The sequence below is a fragment of the Nicotiana tomentosiformis genome, chromosome 2 (genome assembly GCF_000390325.3).
Source record: "Nicotiana tomentosiformis chromosome 2, ASM39032v3, whole genome shotgun sequence".
Taxonomy (NCBI): Eukaryota; Viridiplantae; Streptophyta; class Magnoliopsida; order Solanales; family Solanaceae; genus Nicotiana; species Nicotiana tomentosiformis.
In genome coordinates, this window is record NC_090813.1 from 94,257,950 (window position 1) to 94,273,157 (window position 15,208).

Below are 15,208 nucleotides of genomic sequence, written 5' to 3' on the forward strand. Positions count from 1 at the left end.
TATCCAACACTTATTACCAAAGATCATTCCAAGAATACACGCAAATCGTTTATTTAATATATTCCTTTTGTTCCATTAATTTTATATGACACTAGTATCCGAAGCTTATTATCTCACCCATTGGTTAAGGTGACATGAACAGCGGTGAAGAGGATCTACGCAATTAATACACGCATCGATTCTCCACATTTTCCTTCCAGAAACCGATAATAGAGAGAGAAACAGAAAGGAAGTAGTAGAGAGAGAAAGGAAGAGTGAAGCAAAATAGATACCCGTAGCCACAAATTGCATTGGCAAATACAATTCTTAAGTGGCAATCTTTTAATGCGATTTGTAAATCGCAATCTCGAATGCAATTTACAAGGCGTAGTGCTCTAATGCGATTTACAAGGCGTAGTGCAGTAATGCGACTTACAATTCTCAATTTATATTGCCACTTAAATACAATTGTCAATTTGTAAGTTGCATTTGCAAATACAGTTTATAAGTCGCAACTGTCAAATGCCATTAAAAGTCGCAATTTCAAATGCGATTAATAAGTCGCAACTTTCAAATGCGATTATAAATGGCAATTGATACATCACATTTGGTAAATGGAATTTATATGATAAATGTAATTTCTAACAATTTATAAGCCGCATTTGATAGTGTCACATTTACCAAGCAATTTATAAGTAGTATTTACCAATTTTTTCATAAGTGGCATTTATAAGTGTCTTTTTTTGGTTCGTTTCAATTAAGATTGGCATTTTTTTATATTTTTAACTTTTGAATTTTGAAGTCCTTTTACCCTTAATAATATTTTCTTCTAGCCATTAAAATGTCATAACATATTTAAAGAGCACAAGTTTTAGTGATACTTTTGGTATGTCTATGTGTCTAGTCAAACATTTTCATATAAAATGGAACAGGGTGAGTACCTTTTTTGTTCCTTGATTGAGGAGGAGGAGGAGAAGGTGGTGCCTTGACTGCCGGAGGAGTTGGTGCCTCCGCTGGTGGTGGTGGAGGAGGGGGCGCCGTCTTTCTTGGTGGATACAGGGTGGTAGGTGGCTTAGGGACTGAAGCAGGTGCTTTGACTGGTGGTGGGGGACTCGAATATGCCTTACCCTTTGAGCTACCAAGGTCAGATTCCACTTTGCTGTTTGCTTTCTGAAAACATAAGGACCAAACGGGTTCAAATGAACGCATTAGTGTCCGTTGAAACTATGTTTACATATTAAAAAATCAAAATATGTGTATATTAAAATATCACATTTATTCTGAACTTATATTCTAACTTACTACCCCATGCTTTATTTCTGTCACGAGGATGCATAGAATTCAAAGTTCTGATGATCATAACACAATGCATGTATGGAGTATTTAAAGGCATGCTAATATAGCTATATTCCACATGTTCTTTTTCTTAAGGCTGTATGCATAGTTAACTAAGAGAATATCAATTGTGAAAAAAGTGAAAAAGAAAATAAAAAGTTGTAAAGAGACATACAGTGGAAGTAACCAGAAGAAAAAAAGCAAAGAGAAGCTAGTGGCATAGTTTTGAAAGACATGGTGAAACCAGGCAACTGCAGAAAGAAAGCAGATAGGAGCAAAAGCTAATTGGTGAATAATCTAGGACATAAGCAAAGAGTATATATAGGGCGTTAGGACAGACACAAAATCATATGAATAAGCTAGCCAAATAGTACTGATCTTATGTAAGATACTAATAATGTTCTGTTACTATCAGGTGAGATCTACCTTGGATACAACTATGTATTAGCTAGATCGAAGATCATGTCACGATTTGAATTCTAAATTTGCTATCGAACTCATAGCTCGTTTTAGTTATTGAGTTTACAATTAAATACTTATATATTTAATGAATTTTCTAATGCACATATAGAATCTAAACAAAATTTATTGGATTCGTCCAAATCCGTGCCTAGTATTCTAGCTACAGAGTCTATCTAGGAGTAGATTCCCTAATTATAATTATTGTTTCAATTCACACCCACATGCCGTTGGGCTTGTAAACTAATATATTTACATGAGATAACAGAGCGTGCTTTTGCTTTTTTAATTAAGGTTCCACGATGTTTGTCTTCTCAAGCTAGAGCATTTCAGCCTTCGGACTCATATGGGAACCTAAAATTTAAATTCAGTGGGTTTAGAATATATGTGATATATTATACTTAGTATATATTTTTAAAACTCATGTTCTTAGATGTATGCTTCCAAGACATTTCTTCCGTTTAATTTCCAATATACAGCAACCAACCGTTCCTCCACAACATAGTGTTATTCTGCTGAGGATGGTTTATTTAAGAAACTGAATGCTATTAAATTATGGTGAATATTCCCTTTTGCACTTGTGATCATCTATGGTAGAAACGGTTTTAAGATCATCTAATTCTTGTTGCAAACGCACTTATTGAATACTTGTTTTATTATGGTGGTCATGTTCGGATCATCTTACGTGCATGTTGCTTATTTTACTGAATATTTGCTATTGTTCACCAACTCAAACATCAAATAACTTTGCCTAGTTAGCAGATGCATTATAAACAATATGGCTTGGCTTGAGCTTCCGTATCTATGATGAGGGCTAAAGCCAGGTTGCATTTGTCTCATTTACAACAGGAAATAGCAAGTTGGTATTTTAAACATTAAGAATAGCCACCTCGTATTATTCCTTAAATATACGGCAAATGTCCAAATATACCCTTTTACTTTCGAAAATGATCTAAGAATACCCCTCGTTATACTACTGGGTTATCTATACCCCTGAAATCATACTTTGGGTTCAAATATACCCATCATTTAAACGGAGGGACACGTGTCATCGTCCTATTGGCCAATTCTAAATATCTCCTAATTAATTAAAAAGACCTATTACCCATACCCGAAAAGCAATTTTCTAAAGTAATTTTTTTTTGTAAAAACTGGAAAAACTGATTTTTTTTAACTAAAAACTGAAAAAACGAAAATATTTTTTTTTTCAGTTTTTACAAAAAAACTGCTTTAAAAAAAACTGAAAAAAAAAACTGAAAAATAATTTTCTAAAGCGTGTAAAAACTGGAAAAAAAATACTGCTTTAGAAAATTGCTTTCATTTTTTTTAGTTTTTACAAAAAAAATTGCTTTAGAAATTATTTTTTATTTTTTTCAGTTTTTAGTAAAAAAATATTTAGTTTTTTCCAGTTTTTACAAAAATATTATTTTTCAGTTTTTACAAAAACATTATTTTATAAAATATTTTTCAGTTTTTTTAAAAGTAGTTTTTTTTTGTAAAAACTGGAAAAAAAAATATTTTCGTTTTTTTCAGTTTTTAGTAAAAAAAAATTCAGTTTTTTCCAGTTTTTACAAAAAAAATTACTTTAGAAAATTGCTTTTCGGGTATGGGTAATGAGTCTTTTTAATTAATTAGGAGATATTTAGAATTGACTAACAGGACGATGACACGTGTCCCTCCGTTTAAATGAGGGGTATATTTGAACCCAAAGTATGACTGCAGGTGTATAAATAACCCAATAGTATAACGAGCGGTATTCTTAGACCATTTTCGAAAGTACAGGGATATATTTGAACCTTTGCCGTTAAATATATATGGATATCATGGCACTGAGATACATTTTCATCTGACTCTGACGTGTGATTCCACATGGGTGTTTATTATTCAAATTAGTCATAGTTGCAGTTAACTCATGTTAGGAACTTATAATTTGTGAAATAACACAGTGCGCTTTGGATGCCCGTTATGAACTCTCAAGCAAATAGCATTAGTAATGCTTCTCTTCTCCAGTAGCAGTTGAGCGAGGTTCTACAGAAGTTTCGCCCTGCAACTGATGCTGTTTTTTTCTCTTGCATTTTATTTTTAAACGCTGATAGTGCAAGATTGTACAGAAGTACTTTCTCAAAATTCTAACTAAAATGCAGATAGAAGCTTAAGCGATAACACCAAGATCCTGAAATAACAACATAGCTAAAAAGGAAATTATATAGTTCTCTATATGCATAATCCCAAAAAATGTTACAGAAATAGGCCTACTGAACTACTTGCATCGCAATAGGGGAATAGAAATCTCTTAAGACGTTCCTGAAAGATATCATCTCATCATCGTCTCTGAACTCCAAAACAAGTGTTCGTAGCCACCCTTTAGCTAATATCTTCTTCATCCTGAAAGCTGAGATTCAATGTTTGCAACTTGAAGCCTGAACCTTGTATAGTTTCAACCAAACTGGAAGACACCCCTGTAGCTTGTATTGTCGTTTGCTTTGTTAACTGCATAAAATAACAAGTTAGATCAACACCGAACCAAGGAATATATGACTAATTATGCCATGTTTCATCTCTTGGCTCTTCAAATGCCTTATTTAACTTCTGAATGTAAAAAATAGAGACATGTCTTTAAATGCTTCTTACGTTCTTTTGTAAGTGAAGTTTAGAGGAAATTTTTCTCCATGTTTAGGTTATACAGGTGTTATTGCATAATTCACCTATATATTACTAACATTTTGTTGGCTAAAAATTAGATGATGAAGATCCCAGCAAGGATACTTATATAAACTGAAGGTGGTAAGCTGAAATGAGGAACTCAGGTTCAAATTCTGATGGAAATAGATGGTAACTTTACCTTCCCACTTTTGTATGCTTGATCTATGTTGTCAATGAAATTCTTACACTTATAGGGATTTCTGTAGTTTGTATGCTAGGGGAAATAGCAGCTTAAAAGGATATTTTTGACAGTGTTAGACATTCTACAGAAGATTTTATAGTTCAAAATGTAACAAGTACTTTAAACACCCTTTTTTACTTTTATTCCAGTTACTTTTGAAGAAGAAATGAATTTTTTTTTAAATTAATTTAGTGCAGTGTCTCTAAGGTGCATTATGCTGCTCAGGATGTCAACTTTCTACAGCAATATTTCCTCTAACAGAATATACTAGTACTATTAACGAGTAAATACAAGAGAAGCATTATAGATGTAAATCACCTCCACGCTTGCAATTCCCTCAACAACTTGAACTTTGAGATCTGTGATGCCTTCTATCTCCTGTATATATATGGACAGACAATGAAGGTCAAACCACAACTATTCTTAAGTTCTAAGTTATTATTAGCTAAAATATATTGTTTTTTAACCGAAAATTTCCTTCAGGCAATATCACTACAAATTTGAAATAAAGATGGAGAAACAGATATAGCTCTTCACCAAACACACACAAAATCTGATGAGTATTTATACCTGTACTTTGGTTCTAGGTTATAAAATTTCAGATATGCCTAGTTCCAAAGGAAAATAATTTAAACGCCTAGAAAGCTCAGAACATTTTGGTTTCTCTAATTTCTCCATTAAAGTTTAAGAACCCCATGTTGTTTATTTCCCACTAGAATGTAATTGTGAGTCTTTCTGGTGTGCTACAAGTACCATTAAATTACAGAGAAAAAGAAAAATGCAGAGCAACTTCAACTACATTGTATTTGAAAAGCAAAGACAACGATCGATAAGAAAGGGCAGACAAATTGGCATGTACAACATAAAGATCTGAACTTTATAAACCGAATTACCTCTAAAGCCTTAGTCACATTAGGAACAGCTGCTTCATTCATTGTTCCTTCTGCCTGTGATAATAATATAAATTCAGTTATCATTCACAAGAAAATCCAGAACTAACAATTTGAAAGGAAAAAAAAAGGAAGCAAAACTAACACATCGAACGCTTGTCATTCTTCTAGACAGTATTAGAAATCAATCAAATAATTAATTAAACCTCAATCCCGAAACTAGTTGGAGTCGAGCTATATGAATCACTTATATGCATTATTCTCTGGACCCACCTCATACCAATATGAACACGACAGAAATACATAGTCATTACTACCAGAATTCATCATAAACTAACTATTCTTACACTAAGCATCAACCTACTGCAACCCTCCTCCTCCGATATGAATCATTTATATGGATTCTTAGCCGAAACCATGTCATACCAATATGAAAATGTCACTACTACCAGAATTCATCATAAATTAACTATTCTTACACTGAGCGTCAACCTACTACAAACCTCCTCCTTTACCGGGACATGGTGAATTCACATAGGTGGAGTTTTTGACAAAATTAAACAACTATGCCTTAGTCCCAAACAAGTTGGAATCTGCTATATGAATCCTCACTTACCATGTCCCCCATTTAATTCAGCTCAGGCCAACATTTTACAAACTAGAAATAAAAAATGAAAAGTACTAGAATTAAGGTCAGAGGGTTAAACCTGAAAGAACATGGTGAGGACATCGGAAGGGGAGACGGAAACAGAAACAGTCTGATCAACGGTAGTTGTCGGAGCAGCAGATGCTTCATCGACAACAGCAGTGGCACCTTCTTCCTCAGTGGCGGACCATATCCTAGTATTTCTCAAAGGTGCCTTGGCTTTCACCAAACTCCGAGAGTGAGAATAGCCGACGGGAATGGCCCCGTTCCTTCGAAATCGAAGGAATTGAATTGGGAACAACTGGGGAAGAACAATAGATGAAGAATGGGGAATTTGAGAATGCGATTTAGCTCCGCAAACCGAAAATGCTAAGACGGTGGCCATTTCTTTTCTCCACACTACTTCCTCAGAGTGATTCTTTTACTTCTTATCCAGAAGCCAAAGCACAAAAGGAAAGGACTGGATATTTGGGACAAAATAATGCCAGTTAGTTAGTAAATTTTGAATATATAATAGTTACAAAAAAGTTTAGTGTCGCCAATTTTACTCGTCTACTAGAACTTTTTCCTTTACTAAATTTCACAACAAAGATAAAATTGGAAAGAAAATTCAAATTTCTAACTCATTATCTTTTATTATCCATATAGTTTCTTGAGGTCTTGAAGTAGCGGCAACTATCACCTTTTAGTGAAAAAGAATTGTTAAAAATTAGATATCTCAACCTTATGGTCATTTTGTCTCAAGAATAAAGGACTGGTATATAAAAAGGAATCTGTATAATGTATACCAATACCAATTGCATGTAAAACAAATCCACATTGAAAAATTAAATACTCAAACTATTGTCCTAATTGGCTAAGTGATTCAGAAAACGCATGTGTAGATAGGCTTCAAAATCTTCAGTCTATGACTCTATGTATATATATATTTCTTTTTTCCGTCATCCGCTCTTAAGAAATCTCGTTATAGTTTTTCTTCACATCTTTCTTGTTTACCGACTAATCTGAAATCTAGTCCCTCATTATATATTTCATATTTGTCGCACCTTTTTAAAAAGAAATATGAGTTGAGTCACCGAAATACCAATTACGTTGAATCATTACTTGTAAGAAGCTTTCTCAGCTAGAGAGAGACGACTTTCACATTCTCAAAACTCAATTAGACCTACTAATTTTCATTGCACCTGAAACCAGAGAATAGTTTATTCGAGTACACCCTAAACACAAGTTACACTAGTCCAGATGCATATAATTAGGTTACATGCACATAATTCAGATCATATATCTACAAGACGCAGTTTGAGACCAAAGAGAACCCAATACTCGTTTTTGGGGTCATTCATCCTTCCCAAAATCCCAATAATTGAGGTAGTCGGTAACTTCACATTATTATAAGTTATTTCATGTCACATTCCACTTGAATTTCACCATCTGCACAAACAAAAGTTTTATCAGATTTCTCATAGGAAAATGGAGATTTTTTTTTAACACAAAACAAAGGGGTCCAAGAGAAAGACCCTTACTCTTGAGATACACAGCTAAATTTGCCTGGGCATCAGCTTCAGTATTGCCTTCCTGATATGTTAAAACAAGTAAAAGTGCAAAACCCTCAGAAGGGGATGAAAGGATAGCTTTCGATGACTACAAGAAAGGAACGATTATGCGAACAGTGAATATGAATAAATAAATTATGAACTCTCCATCACAGGAAAAGAGAGGTCATATAGCTCATCAGCAAGAAGAGAGAAATTGTATATCGCATAAAGTAAACATGACATTCGAACACACTTCACTTGCGCCTCTTATGGTCCCGGGATTGTAAAAGAACACACGCACACATTGCAATTTTATCACATAAATAACATGCAGACGTAAGATATAATAAGAACCTCGGCACATCAAAATTCTGATAGACCTGTTCAGTATAGAGCACGATCCGAATTAGCAAAAGGGGAAAGTTGGTCATACTCTTAATATATGGTTGATCTGGAATGATATAAACTGATCTTTAAGCTCTTTGACGATCTTGGATAGCTCAGCCATGTTCTGGTTCTTACATTTCCAGATTCCCTGAGTCTGTTCCATGACAAAATTTGTAAAGAACAAGAGATTGGCCCATAAGTAGTACCAGCAAAAGCACTAAAGGTAATATAATAGCACTGTGAGCGCGCATATGATCTCATTGAAAGATCACGTAGCTTCAACTTCATTTTTTATTTGTTGGGAAGAATCGCTTCATTTTCAAACTGGTTTAGATGTAGCTTAGAATGGTAGTGCGAAAGATCATATAGGTTGCAAGGGAAAGAATAGCTTCACTTTAAACTGGTTTAGGTGTATCCTAGGATGGTATTGGGTAAGGTACCATCAAGACGGCAAGCTTATACAACAACAACAACAACCCAGTAAAATTTCATTAATGGGGTCTGGGGAGGGTAGTGTGTACGCAGACCTTACCCCTACCCCGAAGGAGTAGAGAGGCTGTTTCTAGACGGCAAGCTTATACCGAACCAAAATTCCTATTGAACTAGGTAGCCTGAACATGTCTCAAATCCTATACTCCTAAACCAGTCACAGCAAAATCTCTCAGGTATTCTGCAAAATAAATATATAAAACCAATTTCCTTACTTAATTGTGAACCTACACTTTGTTCTCCAGCATTCACCTTGGGATGTTGAGAAGCAAGTTTTCCCAGGACAAGTGAGAAAGCAGAACTAATTGACTAATTTGCTAAAGGGGAAGTGGATAATAAGCAAAAACTAAAACAAAAAAGCAGAAGTAAGAAGAACGAGAAAAGAAGACCTGCATGCAGACAAGTTTTGAGTCACCCTGAACTTTAATATGTTTGAAACCTTTCTCAATAGCATATTTTAGCCCTAAGATTAGGCCTCTGTATTCAGCAACATTGTTAGTTGCAACACCCACACCTTCGCGCAACCGGAAAACCTACAGAAAAGGAATTACAAGTCGAAAACCTGTAAATTTATGGTGACAAACCACATCTTCTAAACGGATAGGGAGCATACCATACTTCCATCACCAGCATGTAGAACAGCCCCGGCACCAGCTAGTCCAGGATTCCCCTTTGAAGCCCCATCAAACTCAAGAGTGCAAGAACACTGCATATAGGGGGGCTGAAGGTATCAATTTATAAGATGTTCCTCCAAGCTAGAAGCAAAGATCACATTAAGATAGTAGCACTTAAAAGAAAACAGTACGTTCACCATATTACAAGCGAGTCACAGACCACCCTTTTTGCAAAAATGAAATAAGACCAATGTGGCTAATCAATGTCTTTTTCATGTCATGGAAGACATGATATCATGACTAGGAAACAACAACAACAACAACAACAACCCAGTATAATCCCACTAGTGGGGTTTGGGGAGGGTAGTGTGTACGCAGACCTTACCCCTACCCTGGGGGGTAGAGAGGTTGTTTCCAATAGACCCTCGGCTCCCTCCCTCCAAGAACTCCCCACCTTGCTCTTGGGGTGACTCGAACTCACAATCTCTTGGTTGGAAGTGGAGGGTGCTTACCACTAGAGCAAAACTGAAGTACAAACAGAATTAATACACTAAACTATGGCTGAAAAGTCAAAACATAAGTCCAAACAGAATCTTCTTTTTTTTAGGCACATAAGTCCAAAATCTTGTATGTTTTTTTAAATCAAGTGACGTATAATCTTTTATGTTTCTTATAAGGGATAAGTAATCTTGAATGTTATTTCAACGGAGAATTTCTTGCACTTGCGTTCTTTTTGGCTCCTAATGGAAGTGCTCCACGTGAAACAGGTTAGTATGCTCCAAATACATTTGTATTCTAAAATAGACTTATCACACAAAAGTAAACTTTGCCAAAAATCCTCAAACTTTGGACATTTACTGAACTTACTCCTGGAAAGTTGCATTTTGTCCTCACAATTTGATTTAAGAGTCACTTGGCCCCCTTGGCTCGGCATTGCCGAATCAGGACTTTTCAACATATACAATAGACTAAAACAATTTTCTCTTATCCCAATACATATTGACTTTTAAGCCTCTTTTTTCCATTAGCTCAAATAAACATCACTTTCCTAACTATTGCTTGCTCATCAGCACCATAATGTAAAAAAATAGGAGCAAGTCCTTACCAAGGCTAACAGCACCCACCTATCCACCCCCTTCAGACTATCAACAAACAGGTAAAGCAGATAATGACAAGCATTTGTGCATATTGATTCAAAAAAATATTAAAAGAAACTTACACAATATGACGAAATTGGGGGAACTTCAAGGAAATTGTCTAATTTGGCATGTTTTTGCTGACCAGCAGCTGAAAATGAAGGAGATGCCACCACCTCTGTCTGAATGAAGGGAATAATCATGTGAATATCAAAGGCTCCACAGATCACATTTTCATAATAGCAAAACTTTTTCACTATACTGACTCTATCTGATCAATGAAAGAATAATATGGATTGACTCGTTGACCATTAAGAGATTACCTGCATCCTCTTCTCCTGAAAATTCTTCCCAATAATTTTATCTTTGGAAGAGCCAGGTTGCTGCAAAAACATAAAAAGAAAAAATATTACCATGCATGAAATGGTCCTTGATGTAAACCTGAAACTACAAAAAAAGTGTCAAAAAAATCAAGGCACAAAATGTAGGTTATCTATAGACTGCTGAATTTGACAGAGAAAAAAGAGACAGACATTTCACTAATTGATTGCCAAAACATCTGAACCTTTCAAGTTTAGTCTAACTGCAAAATATAAAAGCAGTATTATGCGCATTCTGTAATACCAGTCAGTGGCCGAAAGACACAAAATGGGAGAAGTAGTTGCCATGACGGCAATTGACCGAGTACTAACAAATCCACCAAGTGATTATACCTATCATTGGCATCAAATTCAGACCTCAAGAATCTCATACTCAAAACTATTAGCAAAAGCTTCTACGACCTTAAGGTTAACAAAGTACAGTTCTGCATCTGACACAAACCAGAATACCCCCACCCGACCCCACCCCACCCCACCCCCCAAAAAATTACCAGAATTGGTCTTGAAGCAATATAACGTATGGCAGTAGCATTATCACCAAGAAGATGTAAACCAGAAAATAGGCAACTGTGACATTTTCCCTTTGAAATGCTTCCATGTACCACATAATTGGATAACACTTTAGAAAAGAATCCTCTTCAATTTATTCACGTACAGCTTTTCCATAGTAGCACCTCGGTTTGCTCTCTCATCAAACGCAGCAATGAAACATATTTCTTCCCAGTTCTCCACCTTTCAATTTTTTACCTATACATATAAATCTGATTCAATATTCACTTCCTTTCTCATGCATCTTAACCTAAAGTTCTCCTGTGGTAAAAGTTTATTCAATCACATCATTTTTATTTGTCACCTCTTCGATAATCACCTCAAAAAAACCATCGCCAGCATATATTAGTTACTATTTAATATTTTAATACCTGAATATTTTTGTTAAAAATACTCAGAATTTCTTTGACCAAAATGTGTCCAAAGAATATAGCGAGGGATTCTTCCAGTTATGCTAGCTGAACGATAAAATAAATTCTTCCAGTTATGCTCGTTCGCATATGATTGTAGATGATGGAGTGATACTCTCCTCATACACAGCAGAAGGCCCATTATTATTTGGAGCCTATAGGAAAAATTAATCTCATTAGTCCAAAACTATATCTGCAGCGCCAGGTAATAGTGTCATGATTGAAGCAAAAGATAATAGAGAATGCTTAAGAGCTACAAGAAGTATTTTCTCTTACTTCGACGATCAGATGAAAGTGAAGCTAATAGGAAAAGGAGATGGAAATAACTGTTGTAAAGAGAGAAATAACAGTCGCATCCACTGTATACAACTGTAGACAATGCGATGCAAAGAAGACATTACGACTAGGCAAAAAACACAGTACCAACTTGAGTGAATACAACATGTAAATAGCTACCACTAGGTTGCCAGAAAAAAGCCACCAAGTGGAGTGAATACAACATGTAAATCACTAACACTCGGTTGCCAGTAACATAGTTGAAAGATCAGAAGGAGAAGCAGTTCAGCCTGATAAAAAATTTTAAGATGAAAAATCATGCAGACAGTGAAGGCCCCGCGGTGCACTAAAATGTGTCTATATCATGACAACAAAAGGAATGATACAAAACTTAAAAAGGAGGACAATTTAGCACCCCCATTAGCCAAAATTTGACCCAACTATCATCAATTAGATGAGACAACTAAGTCTACCGCTAGGTTAAACTCCTCAAGTGCAGAAGAGGGCACATGAGTCCTAAATTACATAGTGAAACAGCAAAAAACGTTCAGTAACATTAAAATGATCAACTTTCTAACCCGAAAAGGACATGGGATGAGTATCCCAAAGAGATCATCTCGGACATCGCTGAAATCCATAGAATACATTGCATTCTTGAGTCCATGAGAGGCCAAATACTCTTCAGATTCCTTAGCCAGGCGGTACCCTTTAAAAACACTTATGGCTGGTTCACCAACCTGAAAGATCAGAAAAAAATAACAAAATATTCAGAGAAAAAAGGAACACCTAGTTAATATTATTGCTTGAGCTCTAAAAAATCAACTAAGCCTCACCCGACTAGTGGGGTCGGCTATATTGTATGCATTTTGCTTTATTTCTTCTTCATTGTTCAAAAAATATTCATAATTACATGTTTGGCCATAAATATCATTCATTTTCTATATTATATGACGTGTGGCGTACCCAAGTCGATTTTTTCAGCACGTGTGCCTCCGTCCCAAAAAAGGATGTATATTCCGGACAATTATCATGGGTGCTTCTAGAAATACTTGTAGTTCAGTATTTTCAAATAATTGTTTGGTCATCATTATTTGTAAATGTTGAACTTCAGTATTTGAAATACACGTGGCGATATTGAAAAACTTCTTTGAAGAGTGTTTCAAGCGAAATAATCGTTTTCACTCACAAAACTACAACTTTTCTTTTCAGTAAAGTCATGTCAAAACACAAATTCAACATTTAAAGGAGTACTCTTTTTTAACTTCAATTCTAATACTCTATTTTTTCAACTTCAACCAAATATTGTCCGACTTTAAATACTCATTTTTTTCCAACTTCCCCCAACTCTTCTTATACTTGAGGCCTAACCTAGGTAAAAACTTACCCACACTAGGTGTTTGCACCAAACAAATAGGTGAATGCCATGTATTTAAAAATAGTCTCGAATCACTTAATCAGTGGTAATTACTACACATTTTCACAGAATAAAATCACTTAACCATGGTAAATTGCTATAGTATGGTGTAAACACCCGGTGCGCATAAGTATTTACCCCCTAAACGACCCCCCTCCCCCAAAGAAGTAGTCTAATAGATAACCAGAAGCCGCCTTTGGCCCAAAAGCAGAAAGTATTGACGATAAAAGTAAAAGAAACATACAGAAGTTCGGAGCAGAGCTTGTAAATCGCTCAAGTTCTTATAAACACCGATCACATCCCCTTTACGAACAACATAAAAAGCGTCCTTTTCGTCCCCCATTTATTTGTCCAACTCCAACGCCTTTACTTGACAGTGCAAGTTACTCCACCACTGTACCAACACATTATAACTTAGTAAAAGCAGAAACAGAAATAATAAATACTAGTCCAAATTCCATTGACAAAACTCTATTCAAACAACTCAACGGACAATATACAGTCAATATTTTACCTCAACCTGTATGATCAGTGTAGTTAATTTAGTACCATTGAAACTCAATTACTACTCCCTAGTCTGTCCCAAAAACAAAGTAACATTTATATTTAAAAACAATTTAACTTAAAATTCCCCTTCTACCTTAATGAGTTGATTTATAGCCACACAAATATCTAATACTTGTTTTGAACCACAAGTTTCAAAATTCTTTTCTTTCTTAAACTACGGTGCGTAGTCAAATAAATTGGGACAGAGGGAGTATATGATTTAGGCATAAATTTATGTTTAAAAACCTAAGTTAAGCAAATTGAGAATGAATTAGGGTTTTCGAAACATAAAGTGGAAGAATTCTTACCGAGGAGAGGAGCAGAGTGAAGGGAGTAGTTCGTGGGACGGTGAACAGAGGGAACTTTTTAATGGAGTTTTTTAGTCAGCAGCAGCTGATCTCTGCACTCACATACTTACAGTTTCGGAAGTCGTGTAACATGTCGAGCTGATTTTGGTCCCAAACTGCATTTTTGGGCTGCTTAGCGGGATAATCACTACGGGGTCTTTACACAAATAGCCGATTATATTCATTATTTATTTTTTCTAGCCATATCGTAGATTAGGGGTGGCACCTGGGCCGGGCCCGGTCCTAAGTGGACTTCGCGGGCCCGGTCCTAAGTGGACTTCGCGGGCCCGGTTCTAAGTGGGCCGGTCCTAAGCGGTCCGGTCCTAAACGGTCCTGGGCTTCGCGGGCTTATTGCTGGAACCGGCTCGGGACCGGGACCACGGACTAACGGGCCCGGGTTTAGTGGGCTGGGCCCGGTCCAGTCCCGGACCCAAACGGGCCCAACAGAAACTTTCTCTTTTTAATTTTTTTTTTTTATAGAAGTTAGAGAAAAAAATAGTAATAAAGATATATAAGCTATATTCGATTTATATACTATATATACATCTTAAAATATACTATATATACATCTTAAGATATATATACATCTTAAGATATATAAGCTATATATATATATATATAGTAAGATGTATATATAGTATATCTTAAGATGTATACTATCGAATATGACTTATAAACTATGTATATATATTATAGTGTATATATACATTTTAAGATATATATATATATATATAAATAGTTATATAGTTATATACACACTATACTATATATACATAGTATATTCGATATACTATAGTATATATACATATATATATAAGCTTATATATATACTATACTATACTATACTATATATACATCTTAAGATATATAAGCTATATTCGATTTATATACTATATATACATCTTAAGATATATATATATATATATATATAT

At 35.2% G+C, this 15,208-nt stretch overlaps 2 protein-coding genes across 3 annotated transcripts; both read right to left on the minus strand.

Moving 5' to 3' along the window:
* Positions 1-3,890: 3,890 nt before the first annotated feature.
* On the minus strand, positions 3,891-6,780 carry LOC104095533 (uncharacterized). The gene is made up of 4 exons (XM_009601683.4): positions 6,255-6,780; positions 5,551-5,604; positions 4,976-5,035; positions 3,891-4,263 (listed from the first exon to the last, which is right to left on the minus strand). The coding sequence occupies exons 1-4, from the start codon at positions 6,576-6,578 to the stop codon at positions 4,138-4,140; spliced, it is 564 nt and encodes a 187-aa protein (XP_009599978.1). The 5' UTR covers positions 6,579-6,780; the 3' UTR covers positions 3,891-4,137.
* A 558-nt stretch (positions 6,781-7,338) lies between these two features.
* On the minus strand, positions 7,339-14,439 carry LOC104095543 (uncharacterized). Of its 2 annotated transcripts, none has more exons than XM_009601694.4 (10): positions 14,238-14,439; positions 13,628-13,777; positions 12,548-12,706; positions 10,678-10,737; positions 10,438-10,536; positions 9,218-9,325; positions 8,994-9,137; positions 8,162-8,269; positions 7,717-7,768; positions 7,339-7,624 (listed from the first exon to the last, which is right to left on the minus strand). In XM_009601694.4, the coding sequence occupies exons 2-10, from the start codon at positions 13,724-13,726 to the stop codon at positions 7,590-7,592; spliced, it is 864 nt and encodes a 287-aa protein (XP_009599989.1). In that variant the 5' UTR covers positions 13,727-13,777; positions 14,238-14,439; the 3' UTR covers positions 7,339-7,589. The 2 variants fall into 2 exon arrangements, with proteins under 2 accessions (XP_009599989.1, XP_009599997.1); XM_009601702.4 differs by having other exon boundaries at positions 9,218-9,310; positions 14,238-14,376.
* Between the last annotated feature and the right edge of the window lie 769 nt (positions 14,440-15,208).

Bases quoted from the DNA above. Each gene is read 5' to 3' on its own strand.
- LOC104095533 (XM_009601683.4), bottom strand. From the start codon at position 6,578: ATGGCCACCGTCTTAGCATTTTCGGTTTGCGGAGCTAAATCGCATTCT. The intron at 5,036-5,550 runs GTAATTCGGTTT...ATATATATACAG, and splicing joins ATGTGACTAAGGCTTTAGAG to GAGATAGAAGGCATCACAGA. The intron at 4,264-4,975 runs GTGATTTACATC...TATTTTATGCAG, and splicing joins AGGGAATTGCAAGCGTGGAG to TTAACAAAGCAAACGACAAT.
- LOC104095543 (XM_009601694.4), bottom strand. From the start codon at position 13,726: ATGGGGGACGAAAAGGACGCTTTTTATGTTGTTCGTAAAGGGGATGTG. The intron at 12,707-13,627 runs GTATGTTTCTTT...CTGATCTTTCAG, and splicing joins AAGCTCTGCTCCGAACTTCT to GTTGGTGAACCAGCCATAAG. The intron at 7,769-8,161 runs GTATGACCAACT...TTAACATATCAG, and splicing joins AGATCAACCATATATTAAGA to GAAGGCAATACTGAAGCTGA.